General features: G+C 37.7%; 1 protein-coding gene across 3 annotated transcripts in view; it reads right to left on the bottom strand.

Moving 5' to 3' along the window:
* The window catches only part of TENM1 (teneurin transmembrane protein 1), an 884,561-nt gene that overhangs the window by 387,007 nt on the left and 473,849 nt on the right, over positions 1-23,705 (bottom strand). For all 3 annotated transcript variants that reach the window (XM_006862844.1, XM_006862842.1, XM_006862843.1), the window contains exons 7-11: positions 18,535-18,734; positions 16,724-16,934; positions 10,734-10,835; positions 9,209-9,403; positions 4,941-5,141 (exon numbers count right to left, since the gene is read on the bottom strand). In XM_006862844.1, coding sequence (XP_006862906.1) covers positions 4,941-5,141; positions 9,209-9,403; positions 10,734-10,835; positions 16,724-16,934; positions 18,535-18,734 — 909 coding nt within the window. The remainder of the gene's footprint in view (positions 1-4,940; positions 5,142-9,208; positions 9,404-10,733; positions 10,836-16,723; positions 16,935-18,534; positions 18,735-23,705) is intronic.

The following is a 23,705-nucleotide window of genomic DNA, read 5'->3' as shown; positions in this document are numbered from 1 at the left end:
CACTTTGGACTTCCTCTCTGAGTATCATTGGCTCTTGTTCATATGGTATCTCTTGAAATGGTTGAACATTAACCATTTCCTTTTGGTACAAGTTCCAACTCATAGCAACCCTGTATAGGGTTCCTGAGGGCTTAACCCACAGTACCACTAGGGGTCTTCTTTTTTTATTATTATTATTATTATGATCAATTTTTGTTGTGTGTTGTTGAGTCAGTTCTGACTCATAGCGACCCTGCATAGGCTTTCTGAGAGCAGCTGGTGAGTTTGAACTGCCACCCTCATGGCAGTTCAGTGCTTTGTTGTTGTTAATTGCTGTCGAGTCAGTTTCTTCACATAGTGACCCTGTATACAGTTACTGAGTTTGTAAGTCTTTGGGAGCATAAAGCTTCATCATTCTATTGTGGAACAACTGGTGGGCTCAAGCCACCAAGCTTGTGGTTTGCAGTCTAGTGCTTATCCTCTAGAGCCACTGTGCTCCCAAGTTGAGTGCTTAGTGTAATGTTTTTTAAACCTTTGTTCATATTTGTCTCTCTATAGATATTATGTTTTGTCTGTCTTTATATCCTACTGCCTCACATGCTAATAAGAGACATAGTAAGGACTCAGTAAAGATGGTAGAGACATAGTAGGGACTCAGTAAAGATGACAGAGATATAGTAGGTGCTCAAGAAATGTTTGGCAAGTGAACAATTAAATAAGAAGTGGTTCTCACACTTTGGGGTGAACTGCCTCCCTCTATGCCTCTTAGCCATCGAATTCTCAGGCATGTCAAGGTAGGTGGATTAGAGGCCACAGCAATTTAAGAAATAATGAACTAGAAGATCTGTCCTCTTTCATCCAAATCTAACAGTCTATGAGGAGAACATTTTTGCTCAGTATTTGATTTGTTTTCATGGATAATGGTGGCTTGGGTTGAGGGTTAGTGGGGTAGGGTTTAGGGTACTTTCATCTGGAAGACAGAGAAAGTGGGCAAATGTAGAAGCATGTTCATATTAGTCCCTCCTCCCCTTTTGTGTGATTTTTCTTTTTCTTTGCCGGTGCATGCCTGTATATGTTCAGAGGTAGAAGTGAAAGGCGGAAAGGGAAGCTCTACGTTGAATTTAATGTAGATTCCATTAGCCATACCTATATTTGAATTTTTTCCCTAATATCTGAATTTGTGTAACTGATGAGTGGTACCCAACTTTGAGGCATCTGGGAGGACAAATAAGGGATGTGAATGACCTGGGAAGCAATCATAAGATACAGAAGTACTATTTAATCAAAACATTTTTAAAAGCATATATAAAAGAGGTAAGTTTCTGACTAATTGTTAAGAACCCTGTGATGGAAAATGTTGGTATTCTCTAGGGTTCTGTCTTTCTTGTTCTCACTTTTCATACTCTCCCTGGATGATAACGTGTATTCTTGTGATCTGAACTGCATATTCCAACTACGTGTCTCCAGCTCAGGATTCTCCTATAAGTCCCATTCTTGATTATCAACTTCTCACTGGACATATCCACCTGGATCATCTGCAGGCACCTGCATCCGAGCACATCCATAACTGAGCTCATCCTGTCCTAGCCTTCTGCCTCAAACCTATTTTTCAGTCCATGCTTTTTTTTTTTCTCCCCGTGACTGATGGTGCTTCTTTTCACCCTGACTCTGCTTTTACTCTCATTCCCCATGGTTACTCCTCTCTATTCTGTCTCTGTTCCACCATTCTCACAAAAACAGTTTCAGTTCAGGTCCTTCACACCATCTTGCTCCTGGAATACACTAATAATCACTGCAGTTGTCTCTTAGATCCTTAGTTCATCATTTCTGATTGGTTCTCTGAGTTGCTGTCAGACTGGTCAATCTAAAATGCAATTTGTTTCAAATCACTCAGTGGCTTGCTATGGTGTCAAGAGAAATTACAAATGCCTTGGATGGGGTGTAAATAAAACTCCCCATGTTCAGGCCCCTGCCTACCTCTCCAATTTTATCTCTTTCTACACTTCAAGGCTTCAGCTGTACTCAATGACTTACAAGTCCCCAAATATGTCATGTCGATTGACATCTCTATTTCTTTGTGTAAGCTACTCCTCCTTCCTGGAATGTTTCCCCCCCTCTTGTCTACCTGATAAACATGTAATCATCTTTCTAGTGTTAATTCAAGTGTTCAGATATCTACAAAGTCTTGCCTGACTGTAGGGCCTCTTCCTAAAGAAATAAGCTACCATTCTCTCCTTTGTTCTCTTTGGCACATGGCCCTGGTCATAGTCTAACAATGATGCTGTTTTACAGATAGTGAATCAGATGACAGATTCTTAGAGACCAGTATAGAAGCATGATTTAATGCATGCACTGTGAAGCCAGAATATTGTAGTCCAAATTCTTGCTCTGACACTTGCAAGCTGGGTGATCTTAGGTAAGTTATTTAACCTTTCTCTTTTCAGATTTCTCATCTATAAAATTAGCAAAATTATAGTACTTACCTCTTAGGGATTCTATGAGGATTAAATAAATTAATATATGTATAGCACTTTAAAGGATTTACACCCTCGGAAACCCTGTACAGGGTCGCTATGGGTCGGAACTGACTCGACGGCACTTAACAACAACAACAACAACATAGCACTTTAATACTACCTAATACATAATAACTCTTATGCTAAGTATTTATCATCATAATACTAATGTTAATACCACTTGAAAATCCAGGACAAGATATTATGTCTGACACATGGGTGGACGTTGTTGTTGTTGTTAAGTGTCGTTGAGTTTATTCTGACTCATAATGACTCTATAGGATTTTTGAGGAGTGGCTGGTGGGTTTGAACTGCCGACAATGACATTAGTAGTCCAATGCGTATCCTATAGCGCCACAACAGTCTGACACACAGGTGGATGAAGGTGTTTAATAATGTTTAGCAAACAAATTAATAAGCAGGTTAGCTATCTATTATTGTTATTGTTCTTGTTGTTAGGTGGTGGTGTGCCATGGAGTTGGTTCTGACTCATAGTGACCCTGTATGGGGTTTCTGAGGCTGTAAATTTTTATGGTAGCAGAAAGTCTCATCTTTCTCCTGTGGAACAGCTGGTAGTTTCAAACTGCTGACCTTGAGGTTAGCAGCCTGACTTATAACCACTATGCTATCAAGGGCTGTCTAATCCATTTCGACTCATAGTAACCCTATATAGGGTTTCTGAGGAACATCTGGTGTGTTTGAACCACCAACCTTGTGGTGAGCAGCCCAGTTCTTATCCTACAGCGCCACATGAGAACTCCATTCATTCCCATGATAACCAGTTCTGCAGTCCTTCTATAACTTTTTCAATGTGTCTCCACCACTAAGTTCCATTTGTTCAAGGGTTATGTCTGTCTTGTTCATTGCTATATGTCTGTGACCAAGCACTGTGCCAAGAACCTAGGAGGCATCCATATATTTGCTAGATATACAAATGATTGATTTTATTATATTTGGTTTTTAGTTATTATAAGATTACCTTTAACATTTTGGTGGTTTTCAGATATCATAAAATACAATCCTCTCTCCCATATTATTTCTATGTATGGAAACCAATTTTCTTTCAGTGAGGTATGATATCAGAACATATTCTCTTAGCAGAGAGTCTTGCTTGTTTCCTTACAGCATAGGATACCAGACTTTTCAGTTTATGAGATGTATGCAGTGGTATAAAAAGTCCCTTAGTGTTCCTATCCTTCCTGCTTACCATATGTTATTCTACAGTCTCAACAAAATTCAGAGGTAGAGGCTTTGTAAGAGTTAAGCAAAACAAAATAAAACAAAAACCCAAATCAGTTGCTGTTGAGTTGATTCCGACTCACGACAACTCCATGTGTGTCAGAGTAGAACTGAAATCCATAGGATTTTCAAGGATGTGACCTTTCAGGAGCAGACTGACAGGACTTTCTTCTAAGGCACCTCTAGGCAGTGAGCAGTTGAATGATTGACCATTCATTCATGCCACCTAGGAACCCCTTGTGGGAGTTACCTTTATCAATTCTACTCGCTTAATGAGCACATGATCTACGGTTAATAAAAAAAAATACTATAAGTACCATGATTTATGATGCTTATAATTCATGTAGAGACACAAGTCATATACAGAAACATCTACATCCCCAAACTTTCTGTGCTAGGTGCAGTAGCACCAGCAACGAGTACAGTAGGATTACCGAAGGTCCCGGTCAATGTGATCAGGAAAGAAACATTTTAAGCCTAAAATTGTACTTTGTCTTGGTATGTGGGTTGGATATTCACATGTGGGAAGATAAAACCACTCCATGCTGAGGAAAGGGCAGCGAAAAAACTTTCTAAAAATGATGTATTTGGGTGGTGGTAAGGAGAGCACATAGACAGATTACTTTGGTAGAAGGAGGTATATGTGGTGGAAGTAGAACTTAAGACTGAATAGAGACTTTGATTAGTTTCTGTTGCGTTTTCAATAACAGAGTAAGAACTATGGAACATATTAGGGTAAGGAATTGGATAAAGAAAGCAATACTATGGGAGCAGTAAATGGATGACAATATATAAAATGGAGTAGAGTTTCCAGGCTAAGATGATTAGTTGTATTTTTGGGTGCGGAGACAACCAGTGGAAATACCCAGCAGGTACTGGAATTGGAGGACTATTGGAATCTGGGAGAGAAATATATTTGAAATCTGCATAGAACTTGGGAATGGATAAAAGGATGGCAGGAGAGGAGCAAATAAGGACATAACGTTGAGCACAAATTTGTAACCATGAAAAATACAAAAGAACAAAATCCATAGTAACAGCACAGTGTACATGGAAACACAGTAGAAGACTATACTATAAAATACTTGGAAGCTCCTTAAGACCCATGAAAGACATGCAGATCACATGTCAAGAAGCTCCACTTTAAGGGAAGGACAAATTAGAACGTGGGAATGTAGGAATGAGGAGGAGATGACTCCAGTGTACCTGTTGAACAATCAGATCCTGTCCACTTGGGATCGCAGCTGCACACTCCAGTGTCCAGAAGAAAGGTTCCATGTCCTGAGCACTGCTCTTGACATATAGGAAGTGGAGTTTCACAGTTGACTCCTCCCCAGCCGGTGGAACAGTGGCATTCTCCTTTTACACAGATGCCATGGCTAGAACACATTGGGTCTAGGCAGTCCTCTGAAAGTCCAAAGAAAGGGGGGAGAAAGTTAAAAGGGAATAGCTGTGGCCAGCATATTTTAGGATAATGAAACTAAGATATTCACATTGATTTCCTCATGTTATATCATCAATGCTGATTTAATTAGGCAATAAAATGACTCATGCAAATACTGTGTTCAAACCAGAAGATTATTAACACTTAAAAAATATGGTGGGGTGTCATAAAGGTTGCAACCTAAATTTAGAAGAAGGAGGAGACCACACATATGCTGTGTGAAATTGTAAACAGTGTTGCAGCACCCCCGCATAAATTGGTGGGTGGAACAGTATGGGCCTCCAATAGAAATTCCTTGGCTGTGAAAAAAACGGAGTTTTGGTAAGTCATTCCTTCTTCTTTCTGAAATTGGAATCATAGTTCTCAGAAAGGACTTTTACTTGCTATGCCTGGAGGAATTTATGTATATGTGTTTTTTTTCAGTTTGGATTATTCTAGGCATTGGGTGAGGTGATTACTGTTGCATGAAATCATAAAATTTAGATCAATTTATCCTAATCTCTTATTTATTCCTTAGACACAGTGAAATACAACATTTTAAACCTAATTCTTAAAGTCATTTCTTCATGGCTTCTCCTTTTATTAGGACACTGTGACATAATTTTCAATGCCTTAGACTATCATAGACCCAAATTTCATTTGTCTCTGATTTTTTAAGTCTGAAAAACTTTTTAGCACATTCTAACAGACGAATAAACTACTTTGGCCATAGATTTCTGTATTTGTTGATTTATGCTTTTAACTGAGTGACCATTCCACTGGAATGAAAAAGTCTGACTTCCGAATTTCTAGACTTCTCTTAAAAGAGCCCTGTTGGGGCATCAGTTCAGTTCAGTTCTACAAAACTGAAAGGCTGGTGATTTGAACCTACTCAGCAGCTTCATGGGATAAAGACCTGGAGATCTGCTCCTGTGAATAGTGGTGGTGGTGGTAGTGGTGGTGGTTCTGACTCATAGCGACCCCGCATAGGGTTCCTGAGGCTGGAAATCTTTACGGGAGCAGAAAACCTCATCATTCTCCCATGGAACTTGCTGGGAGTTTCGAACTGCTGACCTTGAGGTTAGCAGCTCGACTCGTAACCACTACAGAGCAGCTCTACCTTATCACATGGTGTTGGTATAAGTCAAAATTGACTGGATGGCACCTAACAACAGTCTTCCTATACAAATAAGGTGAGACTAAAATAACATTATAATAAGAGTGTATGCCTTGAATTACTTTTTCAGAAACAGAAGTGGACTGATCCAGCTGCCTATCTATATTTGCAAGACTGGCCTACTTTCAGGATGTAGCTGTAGGCACTGAACAGAGTAAGTACAACAGAGCATTATTATAGTCAATAGTATTGCCATTATACTTAGCCCAAGATCTCAGATTCATTAGCAAAATGCTTTAATACCTGAGTTAATCAGCAAATAGGAGCTCTGGTAGCCCCATGATTAAGCACTGAGAAGTTAACAGTGCAAACCCACCAGCCGTTGGACTGAAGAAAGATGTAGCAGTCATTTCCGTAAATGTTACAGCCTTGGAAACCCCATGGGGAGGTTCTACTCCGTCCTGTAAGGGATGCTATGAGTTGGAGTTAACTTGAGGGCAATGGTTTAAGTTTGATTTACTCAGCAAATAAACACTAGGAAGTTCATCTAATTCATTATTTGAGGGAGAGGAAAAGTCAGAAGTATAGAATATTTTCTTGTCTTAAAATACAGTAACCATTCTAACAAAACCAAAAATAATTTAATATAGCTTACTTTATGGTGTAGTGGTTATGAGTTGGGCTGCTAACCTCAAGGTCAGCAGTTCAAACCTATCAGCTGTTCCACGGGAGAAAGATGAGGCTTTCTGTTCCCATAAAGATTGACAGACTCGGAAACCCTATGCAGGGCTCCTTATGTGTTGGAATGGACTCCATGGCACACTGCCACCACCAGCCACCATAGTTTTATTTTACTAAGAAGCCTTTTTCAATGAATAGGTAAGTCATACTTGAATCAGAGGCACAAAGTCAAGTGGTAAAATGGGTCAGGCAGCTAGCATGCATGAATGAAATGGGCTGGGTGTAAAAAATAGCATATGTTAGGGCAAAATGAGGGCAAAAGTCTAATTTAAAGGGAACTGTTGCTACTTAACCCTAGTTGGTTCTGACCATATAAAAATGTTGTTAGATGCCATCGAGTCCATAGCAACTCATAGCAAATCTATGCATAACACAACAAAACTTCTGATCTTTCTTCTTTACTGTCCAATGCATCAAATCTGTTCTCCAGATGATCCCTAAATTCAGGTGGGATAGGTTCTAGGTCATATTTTGTGAGTTCATGGTTACCAAATTTTCCCATTGTTCAAGAAATACTATTTATATGCGACACTCTTTTGTTTTAAAAATTCGTCAAATCAGTTACATTACAACACAACAACAACACTGTATAACCCAAACAAAATTCATCAATACACTGTGGGCTCCTGATCTGCGATGTCTGACTTAAAACACTTTATCTTTCCTATTGCATTTGAGACATTTACACTATTAAATATGGTACACATTCTTCTTTGCTATCTTGGTTATTTTAGAAATGTTCTTCATGATTCCCAAGAAGGCAAATTTAAGTTAACTTCACTAAAACTAAAAAGTTGTTATTGTTCAATGTAATTGACATGGTTCCAACTCATAGCTTGTTGTTATTGTTGCTAAGTGCCATCAAGTCAGTTCTGTTCCATAGCCACCCTGTATAGGGTTTCCGAGGAGCGGTTGGTGAGGTTGAACTGTGGACCTTGCGAATCAAAGCGACTTAGCAGTCTAGCACATTAACCCAGAGCGCCACAGCACAACTCCATAACTCATAGCTAGAAGGGTCTTAATTAATCAGATGAAATGTTTTGCATGGTGAATTGCAAATGGTGCAATGTTCAGTGTGCATGTCCATACAGCATTTGGATTTATAAGTGAAATATAATAATTGTAGTTGGATCACCATGAAACCTATTTCCAAAAGTAACTCAGGACCTCCAGTTCCTTGTCTAGGCCCACTGCCATTCCTTAGAACAGATACAGTCCTCACACCAAAATTCTACTACTGCTAATTGGAGGAGGAAAGCTAAAGTCTTACTTGTTCATGGAGTGGAATGAGATTAAACCCTTTAGAATGCTGTGTAATAATCTTAATGAGCCATCTTTAAAAAGCAATTATAGTGCATTTTCAGCAGCCTCTTTCCTGAACAATAGTTGTTATGGGAGTATGTCCCATGGTAATGGTTTAATATTATTTCTGAAATCAGTCTTGTTTGAGAAATGTGACATGAAAAAGGTCTGATTACTAGTAAGCTTATTATCCAGTGTGCCTCTTTAAATGATAAAACTATTGACATTTCAAAATACAGGTTGTTGGGGTTTGTTCGTTTGTTTGCTTGTTTTGGTTTTTTTTTGGTTAATTTTTAGTAAAGGCTCCTGTGGGGTAAATTTTAATATAAAGTCATTGTCTTGAAACTCATCAGTGGTAAGTCTGCTTCCTGAGACATGGAGGTCAAGTTTCAGCATAAGATATGTGAAAACAAATAACATAAACCAATAATAATAATGGTAATTAGATATCACTCCCAAAGAAAACATTCACAAAATGGCTCCAAATGTGCATATATTATATTATTATGTACTTTAAAGTAACATGTAGCATAATGCACTGTATAATAATGAAAGCATATGAATTAACACCTAAAATCATCAATATGGAAATTTGCAAGTGATAAAACAGTGTTAGAAATGAGGGAGAAAATGCCATTTTTTCATTGTTGCCGCGAATATCATAGATTTGGCCACATGTTAATATTAGAGACTGTCACAAGAGACTTGAGCTTCCCCCAGCGGCCCCCTCCTCCTCCATCCGCCCGCAATTCACTGGAGTATTAGGAGATGTTGAGCATTTAGGGTTTACAAAAACCACTTGCATCTATACTAGAAGCATGAAATGAATGACACCTTGGATAATTTAGTGAGAGGAAAGCCTGAAGCAATAGATTAAAATGGAGCTCTGACCTTCTTCGCATATTTCTCCTTTGTATCCTGGCACACAGATGCAGACTCCCATGATGCAGGTGCCGTGGCCAAAGCACGTTGGGTCAATGCATTGCTCTTCTGGAACATCACACTCTGGCCCCTTCCAGCCATTCCGGCAGACACAGTGTCCTTTCTCGTATTCTCCATTCCCACCACACAGCACAGGACATGAATCTGAAGGTTGGCAAATGAACTTGTAATGTGCTCATAATGCTTTCAAACTCTCCAAAGAGCAATTCTCTATTGATTCTCGTATAATATTTCAGGCAAAAAAATGGTACCATTTCTGTCTTACCCTTTATTAAATAGGAACATGTTCATGATTACAAACATAGACATTTTCCTCTTACGGGAGCAGGGCAAAGATAAATTATAAAAGTATCCTCAGAGTGGAAAAAGTACTTCAAATATTTGCTTTTGATTCCACTATACTCTTAAACAGTTATTATCATGACTACTATTACGATTTTAAGCTAAGAGTTTTCTATCTTATGGCTTTTCTTCTTCAAACTAGTATATGTTACTTTTAGGAAGCAAAACCTGAAAGTTTAAAAACAAATAAACAAGAAGCTATTTATATTATACAGTGTTATTGCTAAATAGTTGTGCATTTAAATAGATACATGCTATATAAATTTTGCCTCCTATAACACTTTGTGCATACCTTTAGTCGAAGACGGTACTCTATCTTTTGTCTTATGCATTTTTTAGTACTAGTCACTGCTTCCTCCTTGCCCCTAAATATATCATAATACTGGTAACCTAGTAAATCCTTTAGAATTTACTCTAAAAAAAATGGAATAGCTAAGAAACCTGCAATTAAAGACTGGAATCTTTAAGAACATACTGAAAATGAGCAGAAAGCCTCTCTAAAGTATTAATTGAAAGCATGGTGTGATTTACCTAAAGCTTTTCCAGAATTAAACTATGGGCTAGCCTAGGCAACAGTAAAGGTTACCAAGGTTTTCGTCGTTACTTTCTAGATTACTTATCCATTTGGTGATTATCTGTCCCTTTTACATTGGTGTGTGTACACAGTGACCGTCTTTGCCCACTTTTGAATTATGTGAATTATTTTATGAATTAGTGTGTCAAGGAAATAAGTATTGTGGAGTGCCCAGGTCAGATAATCTAGGTACAAACTCCAGATGTTAAGTAACCCTGGGGAAGTTTCGTAACTTCTCTGAGGTCATTTCGTTGCCCATAAAACTGAGATAATACAAGGGGGAAAATAGAATTTTAAAAGACAATGGAATTTTTCTTTGAACTTTCAAAGCCCCCTCATAGTAGACCTACCTCACCAGTCTCTTGTAAGTGTTAAAAGAAGTAACACAAAGTGTTTACAACAGTTGCTGGCATAGTAAGCACTCAGCTTTTAGTGGTGGCAACAGGGGCTTTTGCTGCTGTTGGCGATTGTGGTGTTTCTGCTGCTGCTACTACTATTTCTGAGTCCCCAAATGACAGGTATTTCCTGAAACCCATCAGAATGACAAAGCTACATTACCTCTCGCACAGTCAGGTCCAAGGAATCCTGGGAAACAATGACAATGGCCAGAGATGCATTCTCCATTTCCATTGCAATTGGTTGAACAGTCATCCATGATTTCTATTCATACAGAGAAAAGGGGGAGGGGGTGAGCACACCTCAAGGCTGTAGAGTCAAACTTTTATTATTTTTTTTAAGTTGCAGGAACTCTGAGCCTATAACAATCTTGCCCTCTTCTGTCTTTGAAGCACTTACTACATAAAATCAGATGCCAAAGGCTCCTATAAGATGTTACAAGCAGCACCAAATTATTAAAAGGGTCCTGCCTTTGCTGAATTGGCTATTCAAGAGTGGATCTAAAAACCAACTTCATCTCTTAAAGTGCATAAAGGGTCTAGATGAATTGTATTCTTGTGAGACATTCCTGATCAAGCTAAAAATGCACTAGGATTATAGGACATCTTTCAAAAGCAAAAGGGCTTAAAAATTCATCCCAGAAGACTAAGTCTACTATTTATTTTTCAAATTTAGGTTGTAGCAAATAAAGTTTCTTCTCTAGCAACTTAGAATATTTAATCTACTATCTTGACAGCTTAAATATGATAATCAGTATTTCATTTTCATTAATAAGTGACAATGGAAGGCTTTTAAAGTAAGTGTTCATATTAAATTCACCACCACTAAAAGCATTAGAACCTAAGTATTTTGTTGAGAAATGCTTTCTTGACTGTAAATGCTTATCAGTGCTCTGCCACTAATTTCCTCTCAATCCATTCTTAGAGAAGAATAGGTTTCAGGGGAATTGCAAAGGCTTTGAAGTTGCCCATAGGTAGTAACAGAGAGATGTGCAGTATAACAGAAATTTAAGAAATCTTGTGGTAAGTAGCCTGAGTGGCAGGATATAAAGTTATACAGATGAAAGGCTGGCAATGACAGAGAAAATGATTTGTAGTTTATAACTGTATTTGATTATAGTAATATCAAATTCTAAGTCCACAAACTATTATATTATGGAATCTATCCTTTACACTCTTGGTTCAGAGCGGTGGTGATTCAATGCCAGAATGTTCACCCTACATGTGGGAGATGTGGCCAATGCACCTTATGTGCAGAGGGGGATGGTGTGCTAGTGTGATGCTGAACAGTTTCAGTGGAGCATCCACACTAAGATGGACTAGGAAGAATGGCTTGGCAGTCTACTCCCAAAAATCAGCCAATGAAAGCCCTATGGATCCCAATGGTTCTATTCACAACCAATCATGGGGCTGGCTTAGGCCAAGCAGCATTTTGTTCCATTGTGACCAGGGTCACAGTGAGCCCGGGGCTGACTTAAGGACAGGTAACAACAAATGTTACTCTTGCAGTTTTGTATCATTTTCTCATTATGCCCTTTTATGCATTTTCATACTTAGCACTCTAGGATTCTGAGTTTCTACTCTCTGGTCTATTACAATTACAATTTCCTTAAATACCAATTTTTCCTTTTTCAATCCAAATTATCTGCTTCGCCAAGTTTCACTCTGATAAACGATTTCCAATTCGAAGGCTATTATAGGAAGTGGTCTTAGTTTCTTCCATTGAGCGGTGAGAGTGAGAATTTATAATGAGGGTCAAGAAGCAACATTTCTTCAATTGTGGCCTATGGATGACCTGTATCAATGGGATCACCTGGACACTGTTAAAATGAAGAGGGCTGAGCTTCACTCCAGAGCTACTGAATCTGTCTCAGAAGGGCAGAGCCCAATGATCTACATTTTAACAAACACCAATGGGGGACACTGGAGGCACTCACTGAAATTTAAGGAGCAGTGTTTGAAACAGCAAACTCACACTTAGAAACCTTCTGATCTAGACTTTAGAGTTCTGAAATGGGGCAGAATGAAAGCAAGAGGAAGAAAATGGTACTTAGTCCATTTGAGGGTTTCTTAGAAAAAAAAAGAGAAGAAATTTAGTTGCCTTTTGGAGAGCCACTTTATTATGGAGTGATGGTGGTAGTTAGTGGTGGTGGTGGTGGTGGTTATGCGCCCTGGAATCGGTTCCGAGGCTGTCAATCTTTATGGGAGCAGAAAGCCTCATCTTTCTCCCGCAGAACAGCTGGTAGTTTCTAACTGTCGACCTTGAGGTTAGTAGACCGACTTGTAGCAGAGGAGATTATTCTCAACATTCTGTGAATACCTGCAGATGGCCTTTTAAATGTTTAAATGTTTTGATCCCTGTGTTAGAAAACTGAGCTGGATTGTCAAGTCACAGTTTTTACGGAACTGCAACTGGGATGGCAAGAATGCAACCTTTGGCAAAGAGATGACCATTTTTAACCCCTTAGCACATTAGCTGTTTTCAGAAAATCATCAGTTTTTTAAAGAGGCAATTAGGAAAAGGCACAAGGAGTTATTTTTCTTCATTCAGAGGTGGAACAACTATTTCTTCTAGTTTCTATGTGTCAACCTTATTGCGCCAAACAGTAGTGGCAGTGCTTAAATTGACAGGGTTTCACCTGGGTTAGTAGGAGGCCATGGGGACAGCTTTCAAAGGTAAGTATATCTTAATTTAATTTCAATTTCATTTCATACCAGATCCTTTTGAAAACTGTTTGGGAGCAGTCTTGTGGGAATACAATTATTCTGATAAAATATTTAATACAATATACTATCAAAATAAATAAAAATCCCTACATCTTATTGACTTATCTAAGAGCTGTTCCTGAACCCACATTGTGGCACAAAGTTGAACACCAGAAATGCAAATGAGAAGAGAAGCCAATATAGAAGATATTTGGAAGCGTCCACCTCCACTGGGTATCAAAGAGACACTGAGACGACAGCCTAGGCATTCCCAGGAGGAAGATGGCTACAATAGGAACACAAATAACTGGTGATTTTTTTTTTTTTTAAGTGCTTTTCTATTTATGTTGGCCTCTAGTAAACTTTGCCTTCTAGAGTTTTAATCTTACTTCAGAACTACTTCCAAGACTCCAGGTCATTAGAGTTGAGACTCATTTTTAAGTTCTATAGTTAAAACCCTGTTCTTATTCTAGAATCAAAAGCTTCTTGGTATCTTCAACTGCATTGATAATGCATTTTCTCTTGGAAGTTTTTCTCATGGGAGAAGCAGTGGACAAACTTATGAAATTAGTACAGTCTAAAGGCCTGGAGTTTAGAATCAGGCAAGCCTCAAACCTCTGTGCTGTGACTTGACGGCTATGTTAGTGTTGTTGTTAAATGCCATCAAGCAGAGCAACCCTGTATAGGGTTTCTGAGGAGTGGCTGGTGAGTTTGACCTGCTGTCTTGAGATTAGCACTTTAGTGCTTATCCTAGAGTACCACGTCAGGACTCTTTCTAGTTGTGAGACCTTGCCAAATTCTCTACCCTTCACAGGCTCCCCTTTCCTTATTTGTAATCTAAGTATCGCTCTATCTGTGCTATCAGGTTTGTGATGAGAATGAGACAAGATAATAGAATATAAAGCATCTAGTACAGAGCCTGGGGCCGAGTGGCACACCATAAATTATATATATATATATATATATATATATATATATATATATATATATATATATCATCATGTTGCAGAGCTGCATAGTTTAGATTAGGGAATATCGACAATCCTGTCTATATTACTAGAAAAAAATTAACACGGGTCAGGTCCTATAAATAGCTCAATACATGCTAGTTATTAACACTGTCTTGATTCTTATTAGTAGCAGACCAAGTATAGTTAAATTCAATCAACTGATTCCAATATTATCATGAGCTAGATGAATGAGCAACACTCAGAACAGCTGAATTCCCACAAACATCACTATGTTTCATCAAATATGTTGTGGTGGTTGTTATGTGCTGTCAAGCAGGTTCTGACTCCTAGTGACCCTGAATAGGGTTTCCAAGGCTGTACATCTTCATGGGAGCAGAAAGCCTCATCTTTCTCCCGCAGAGCGGCTGGCAGGCTTGAACTACAGACCTTGTGGTTCGCAGTCCAGTGCTTATCATAAGGAGTCACCAGGCTCCCTAATAAAACATATCAGCCTCTTTTGGTTATGATTAAGATAAACTAAAAAGACAAAAACAGAAAGTAATGGGGAGAATTTAAAGAGAAAATGGCATATACTTTTCATTATTTGAAATTTGCATGGATTCTTTTTAATTGGAATTGTAGGAGAAATGTTTCAGTTGTTTCTAATCTTAAAAAGATATCCAAATAGCAAGGAAGTTGATTTGAGTCCAGAAAAGGCAAATATATTGCTACATATGAAACTGATAACTTGAAAGGTGGGAATTGGATCTCAAAGGTTATTTTTGTTGTTGTTGTTTAGAAGGTAGGGATCAGGCAAGATCTTTAAAATAAAAAGTCAGTATCTTTAAAATTCAATAGACCCAGGAACAGATCTTATTCCTGGGTCTACTGAATTTAAAAATGTTAATGACTTGGTTCAGGAGGGCTGGTGGTGCACTGGGTTAAACATTGGGCTGTTAATACAAGGTCGGAGATTCAAATCCACCAGCAGCTCCAAGAATGAAAGATGAGGTAATCTTCTGTAAAGATTTACAGCCTCAGAAACTCTATGGGAGCACTTCTAGTCTGTCATACAGGGTTGCTCTGATTCAGAATTGATGCAAATGTTTTGTTAGTGTTTAAACTTCAGTTCATTAGGGGTTAGGATAACAGGAAGCAAGAAAATCTTCTTCACCTATTTTAGATCTTCTAACTTCTTAGGTAAAAATTCATTTAATTCTTAGAATTAATTGCCATTTGCATTATGAAAATTAGGTCCTGACAGTAAAATATTACGAAAGATCCATCCATTGAGCCTGCCTCACTGAGTGTGTAACAGTGGGAAAGAGTGACAAGACTTAGACTACTTGTTTATCTTTTTTCTAATTTAACAAACAATTGTTTCGTCTTTTCAAGATTTAAGATCAGTGGAACTTTCTTCAAGGGAAAAATCATCAGTGCATTCTTTATTGCCTTTGTGACTACGTTAGAGGAAAGTTTTTGATAATCTTATAGCTGAAATACCATTTTCTACTGACTCAAGGTCTTCAGCATCAAGTAAAAATAGAACATAATTGTTATAAAGAACAGATGGTATATCTATTAACAGTCAACACATCTTCCTAAACATATGGCTGAACAGGTTAACTAAAGGATAAAGTGGTGAGAGTTGTATAGAAAACCAACAGCTGTAAAATATTTTCCTTTCTTTTAAAAGACATGTGTTTTAGGAAAATTCATGCAATAAAACACTGTGTATATGAGTTGTTTACCCTCAGAGCTCTAAAACTGCTAAAGAGCTCAGCTTTATTCACACAAAGGGTCATAGGGAATGAATTCATCCAAAAGTGATAAAGGAGTGAGATGTCACCAACTAGGGCGAGCGTGAATAAGAGTATGTGTAGGCATTGTATTAAAAAGAACACATTTTAAAAGGCCCTGAGCACACTGAAAGAGAGCCATTTTGATGATTTTCAAATGAAAAAATTCTAAAAGACTTTCCATGACCCATATTATTTTCCTTAAGAATCTTCTCTCAATACTGTTATATATGTTTTTGAAGTTCTCATGGTTCTAGAATCAGTTTTTCTAAAGAAGAACTGTAGTGATATTAGTTTTTGCATTTTAAAATGCATCTGTTTGCTTTTCTGTTTATAAGAGAACTTGAATTAATAGGGGTTCTCTTGCGTATTCCCTTCTTCACTGAAGTTGTTCATCTATGTAGTTTTCGAAATAATGTTTTCCACATAATTGTTCCTGTTGAGCGCCTTTTTATAAAAGAGGTGCATGGCAAGTGTCTTGAAACAGCAGCTAAGAATGAAACATTTTCAAAATCTTAATCAGCATTTAAACAACATCAGTGACAACAATACAAACCTTTCTCATAGTGACCAATCCTGAATAATGACTTCATGGCAGAATGATCAATAAACTTAAATAACACCAGTATCACTTTTATACCTGATTGTGTCTTTTAGAGCTATAATGTCAATTCAAAATAACAGACACGGCAGCTTACCAATTGCTGTAGTTAACACGAATACTTGCTCCATCTTTTTCCCATCATTGTAAAACGCCAGGTACCATGGCCCCTGGTCCATATACTCTATGAAACCTGTCTCCTGCAATGAGGTTAAGATCAGGTTCCGAGGGGACTGCTGGGTATCATCAGAGCCCTTGGAGTCCTGTTTGCCCAGTTGTTTTCCATCCATGAGTTTTACAAAATCAAACTGGAACAAATGCAAACATAAAAAATACGAGCCATTATTTCTATTTCTGGACTGACAAACATCTCTAACTTCAATTGTCCTATTTCATGTTTATTTGTTTTAGAGACAGACAAAATAGAAATGGAAGTTATTAATTCTTAAGTATATTTAAAACCCAAAGTACAGTATTAATTTTAAAAAAGACCCCTCATATTTACAATTGTAAACCTTTCAGCTTTTTATTATTAAAATAACTGTTTTAAGATAATCCAAGGAATAAAATTCTTTAATGATACTTAGTATTTTAAGATTTAGTATTATATTATTAGTGTTATCAAAGAGAAGCTTCATTCTTTTTGTGTAATAAAGGCTATGTGAAAAGATATTCTTTTCAGAAATGTTACTGTGACCTTCTCTACAAATTAACAACATTTCCACAGTTTTTAAAAGTCATCATAATTTACTACCTTTGTGGCAACATATTGAAATATTAAAAGGACTCCAATTTTTTCCAGTCAGTGGACAAGCACATGATACATGTTTCAGTCAACATTTAATTTTGCAAGTGTCGAATTTGAATAGCATTCTAATTCTCTGCCTATTCTGATCCAGAGGAAAGGTTTTGAGTATAATTTCATCCAGTGAAAAGCAAGCAAGCCCCAGATGGTTATATAGGCAGTCCCTGGATTACAAATGACTTCTGTGCTTAAATCTGTCTTTAAGTCGAGTTTGTATGTGAGTCAGAACAGCTATGTACAGTTCATACTAATGTTTGTTGGTCCAATGTGTGTCTTAATATTTATTGTACCTTTCTATGTATAAAAAGCATTAAAAGACACTTGCAGATGCACTAAAGTATTGTTAACATAATAAAGTAATAATAACAATATTTTGATGTGTGTTACACAGTAGCACCTATTTATTATTATGAGACACTGAACGTACCCCAAGTTTTTCAAGTATATTTCTGAGGTCAGGCTTTAAGGAAGTTGATTCATAACTAAAGGTTATATGTAAGTCAGAGTTGGAGGTTCATTACTTCTTTGATGTATGAGAGCCCCAAATGATTTTATGCAGGAAAGAGATAATAGGAAATAAGGGACATAAGGGGGCAAAAGTATATAGAAGGGCTATGTAATCTGTAGACTATTTTGTATATTTGAATTATTATTAATATTAACCAGGAAAATTTTCTACATATAATTTCTACATGTAGGACAAAACCTGCCTTTTAGATTCATTTCCCATCAGTTCCTGGTTGATTTGTGTGCTTTCAGTTGGGAGAAGGAAGAATGGCTGTATAAAAGCAGAGAAAGGTGTGTGCATGGCAAAGCTAAATGAGGAGGCTGAGAAGGACTCTGATCCGCCTGCTGCAGTTGAAGTTTCAATAATACTTTCTGAAATCCAGCTTCCTTAATCTGTTCTGCTAAATACCATTACTTAGTCCTCAAAATCATTTTGTTTCTTTACCTTGAATGTGATTATTCTGAAAATGTGTTCATTACAGAGATTTCCTGCTCTCATCTGTGACTCCCACATACATTGCAAATCACAAACCATGAATTGTTCATCCCACCACCTTCTAAAAGGGTTCAAGAAAAATATCCATAATATCAAATACCTGAGTGTGTGTAGGTGGAATGTTTCTTCTGCCATAAATTCCCAGCAGAGAGTCCTTGGCTAATGAAATATTGAATTTCAGATATATAGGATGGTGGATTGTAATCTGGAAACGCCAGAATAAGCCAGGTGGGATTGTTTGCATGACCTGTGCACCGATGTCAACCTCTCCGGTGTCTATTGCACGTCCCTTCTGAAACACTGATTTTAAACAAAGAGAGAATTATAGGTCACATTAATGTTAATTTATAAAGCGATGCATTTTAGTTTTTCAACAATAGATCTATCAAAACTTAACTTACTCTGCTGTTCCTTCCTCATCACCGTACCCATCTTTCAAATCTTACACAAAGTGAATGTTTTCCAAAGAGACTTCCTTAATCAACCACTAGACTGGTCTGTTCCTTTTTATTTCAATCAATTTGACTCACTTAACCATTATTTATTGAGCACTGTTTGGGGAGCTGCAGCAGATACAAACATGAGAAAGAGATAGCTCTTATCCTTCAGGAGCTTTGTATATAGCAGAGGAAATAGGACAAACAGGACAAATAGTCACAGTGTACCAAAACTTAGGTGCTCTGGCCATTAAAAGGAGGGAAAGGTATTGAACTGGAGGATAGTTCTCATCCTGAGCTGTTTCTATTATGTTTATCCTTCTTTATTTTTCTCCTTAGTATTTATCACTACTTAACATACTATCAAAGTATATTTTACTTATTTACTGTCCATTTCCTATTTTTTCCCAATGGAATATAAGATCCACAAGGGCAGGAATTGTAGCTGTTTTTCCTCATTGTTTTATCCCTACTATCCTGTGGGCTAATGCGTCAGACAGCAAAGTGGCTTGAACTGCAAGGTCAGTGGTGCAAGCTCACCAGCTGCTCCTTGGAAACCCTATACAGGTTCGCTATGGGTCAGAATCGACTCGATGGCACTTAACAACAACAACAACCACCACCCTTTCACAGGGTTGCTATGAGTCAGAACTGACTAGGCAGCAATAAATAACAACAACAATGTTGTCAAATAATATGTGATCGATATACATTTATTGATGACTGAATCGTTCAATCCCAAAATGGCTTATTAGGGGAGGTAGCACTGAAGAAGATGGTCTTTAAAAGAAGAAAAGGATTTCAACAGAACTATTGGGGAAAAGCTATGGTGGTACAATAGTCAAGTTCTCAGTTGCAACCAAAACGTTGGCAGTTCAAACATACCAGCAGCCTTGTGGGAGAAAAGACTTGTCAAATTGCTCCTGCTGTGGTCCAGTCAATTCTGACTCAGGGACCCTATAGGACAGAGCAGAACTGCCTGATAGGGTTTCCATAATCTTTATGGAATCAGACTTCTACATCTTTCTCCTGTGGTGGATTTGAACTGCCGACCTCGTATTTAGTACCAAAGTGCTTAACAACTTCAATATCGGCTCCTTCTAGAAAAATTAGAGTCTAGAAAAGTCAATGGGGGCAGCTCTACGCTGTCCTCTGCGATCGCTGTGAGTTGGAATTGACTAGATTGTACACAACAACACTGGTTAGAGTGTTCCACCTGGAAGGAATGCCTCAAACCAAAATAAAGAGTAAGGAACGTACATAGCAAGAGCACAAATGTATATATAAGAGAAAGGAGTAGTCACAAATAGGGTTTATGGAAAGACAGCATCATATTTTATAAGGCCTTGCATCCTAGTCAAAAGGGTTTATTTAGTAAAGGGTAGAAAGCCATTAAAGGTTGTAAGAAGAGGAGACAGTTTGAGATATATTTAAAAGACTATTCTTGAGGCAGAAGGTAGCAGAATTAGAGAAGGGAGACATTAGAATAATATAGGAATTACCCATTGCTGTGGAGTCAATTTTGACTCATAACCACCCTATAAGGATGGAATAGAATTGCCCCATAGGATTTCCAAGGCTTTAAATCTTTACTGAAACAGATTGTTGTCACATCTTTCTTCCTTGAAGCCACTGGTCGGTTTGAATTACAGACATTTCGGTTAGCAGCCAAGTATTCAACCACTATACTCCTTGATACAGGACTTGTTGAGTGTCATTGAGTTGATTACAACTCTTAGCAAACCTGTATAGGGTTTCTGAGGAGTGGCTTGTGGGTTTGAACTACCAACCTTGTGGTTAGCAGCCCCGTGCTGATCCTACAGTGCTACACCAGGATCCCAATAGGGGTCAAAAATTCAGGTGAAATGATGTGACATAGATGGGCCCAAAGAGCACATGTGGAAGAAAGTACATTCTAATGAATAATACAAAATACAAATACAAAAATATTTTAGAATGTAGTGTGAATAAAAAGGAGGAAGAAGGTAAGAGCAACAATGTAAAGGAAGATTCTCTAACAGTGTGTCTCAAACTTTAATGTGCATAAGAATCATGAGGAGAAGGGGGTATTCTTGGTAAAATGCAAATTTTGATTCAATAGGTCTGAGGTCAGGTGTTTCTAACAAGTTCCCGAGTAAGCGTGTGCCATATGATCCACAGTCCACACTTTGAGAAGCAAAGTTCTAAGGAAAACTAGGTGCCGTGCTAAGGGAGAGTCAAAACTGCTTTCATAGTTTTGTGTATGGGTGTTTTAACAGAAGCCCTGGTGCCACTGTAGAATAAGCACTGGATTGCTAAAGGCAAGGCTGGCAGTTCAAACACACCGGCTGCTTGCCCTTCAGGAGATAGTAGAAGCTGCCTGCTGCCGTTAAGATTTCAGCCTCAAAAACCCTGTACAGGGTCACTATAAGTCAGAATCCACTTGATGGCAGTGGGTTTTTTTGTTTTTGTCTGTTTTATTTTTTGTTTAGTAGCAAATACAGGAAACTCAGGCAGGAACTCATTTGTGAGGGAGGATGTTGAATTTGGACAATCAGATCTTATATATTTTTTGCCATATTTTCTAATTTACTCATTTAAAATAGGCTTCTGGGGCATTCTTAGTTATGTGATGGTGGGAAGGATGGGATACAAGAGGAGGGATGTAAATTAATTTGCCTTGATTTTCAGCAACCAGGATTACACCTCAGGAAGAAAAGTTCAATTTGGCCTCATTTCACACCACCTAACTATTTCTCAGCCATCAACTCCTTCTCCACACCAAACACAGTTTAAAAACACACATGGTCTCTGTCCTTTGTGTTCACCCTGTATAAAATTAACAGCCCATTAAGAAACACACCTGCAGTGACTGTATTCAGAGGCCAATGCCTTGCAGCTTTTAACTCCCTAAAATACCTCCATTATTGCGTTTTGTGTTAAGGCCAAGTGTAATAACTATTTTAAGAATGTTCACTGTTAACTGTTAATAATAGATTTCAAATGTAATTTTGAACATAATTATGTATTGCAGGACACATAATTTTGTGGAATTGACATTTATAATAAAATATGCCTTTAAGATGATAAATGACCAACTGAGAACCTTAATTTTCACTGAATGTTACTCTTTTTTTCCATGTGAGACAGAGCAATTTGGTCCTCAAAGGGTTGATTACATATTTAACTCTTAAGGTCCCTGAGCTGATAAGTATCTTCAATGCGCAGGCAACTAATAGACTGTGTTTATGTGGACACTTCTATTCTCAAACTACTGTTTAGTTTATTTAACTGCTAATTCTCATTAAGGATTTTTATCACTTCTTAAAATGCATCATTTGATCGTGGAAAAATATTACAAATATGAAACGATTAAGCATTTTCTACATCCAACAAATCCTCTTTTAAAGGTATTGAGACTAGCATCTAATTATTTCAGGGACTGTCCTTTAATGAAAATCAAGACAAAATCGGTTGATGGACATTTGTCATTATATCTAAGCTTTACTAAATGTGACATCATCTTTTCCTTCTGTGCTTTATAGCACAATATATTGCATAAGGAGGCTATTTCACTAAATGAAAAGATACTCATGAAGTTGTGTTGTTGGGATTTCCTGGTTATTAGCATTAATAAATATCTATGGAGCATCTAGTGCATACTTGGCATTTATAAAAATGACTTTAAAAGAAGATGGTCTTACTTGTTGAGAGCTTACATTAGTTAAGACAAGTTAACTGAACAGAAATGGCATGCAATAAATGACCATGTGGACTATAATTTAAATAAAAATAGCAAAGCAAGTTAATTGCTGTGATTTGGTATTAAAGAGAAGACTTTCTCATAACTTGCAGATGGAACATTTTTTGGGTCCTAACCTTTTCAAAGTTTCATGTATTGGAAAGGAAGATACCTCTCTGTTAGCAATCCACACCATTAAACAGCCTGTTCCATTTTATCATCTCTTAAAACCAAGGAGCTCTGGTAGCCTAGTGGTTAGGAATCTGGCTGCTAACTTCAAAGTCGTGTGCTTTCTTCTCCCGTAAAGATTTACAGCCTCGGAAACCCTACGCAGGGTCGCTATGAGTCAGAACCGACTCCACGGCACATAACAACAAAACCTAGGTATTGATTGCAATATACTGGTTAAGGGTTTCTTTATTATTTTTTCATCTTTTTTACTTGATGTAGAATGGGGAAATACTGAAAAGAGGGAAATTACATACAGAACAAACAACAAGAAATGTTAATTTTATAAAGAAATTCTATACTAATGTATGTAAGAGGAATAGTTTTCACCTAACTTAACACTTACTCTGATCCTTAGCAAATTGTCAGGAGCAGAGTTGAAATGCAGAATTAAGGTACAGTTTTTGTAATATTGGTGTTTTGTCATTTAATCTCTTATTTTACTGAAGTATATCACAGTGCCAGGAAGTAACTCAACACTTCTCCATGTACAACTCCAACGCAAAGTTCAGAGAGACACAGAGCGTATCAAACTGTGCAGTACTCTAGTTACCACGGCCTTACTGATAAGATTCCACCAATTTAGTGTGTGCTAAACACTTTCTTTATAGGTTATAATGCAGGCTTCAACTACTGAGCAGGAAAAACCAGTGGCAGATAGACCAGGTTGGAGTATGGCACAAGCTGCTTGGAAGGTAAATACAGACGCTTGCACTTGGTGACAACACTGGGTGCAGTGATTGTATTGACTAAATCAAGGCTTCATTTTATTTAGACTCGGTATGTTGCTGTTGTTGTTAACTGCGGTCATGTCGCTTCCTACTCATAATGACCCTGTATATTGTTTCTAAGGAGCAGCTGGTGGGTTTGAACTTCCTACTTTGT

This window comes from Chrysochloris asiatica, unplaced genomic scaffold, assembly GCF_000296735.1.
Source record: "Chrysochloris asiatica unplaced genomic scaffold, ChrAsi1.0 scaffold00051, whole genome shotgun sequence".
In the NCBI taxonomy this organism is placed as follows: domain Eukaryota; kingdom Metazoa; phylum Chordata; class Mammalia; order Afrosoricida; family Chrysochloridae; genus Chrysochloris; species Chrysochloris asiatica.
This window is presented reverse-complemented; position numbering and strand designations above follow the sequence as displayed.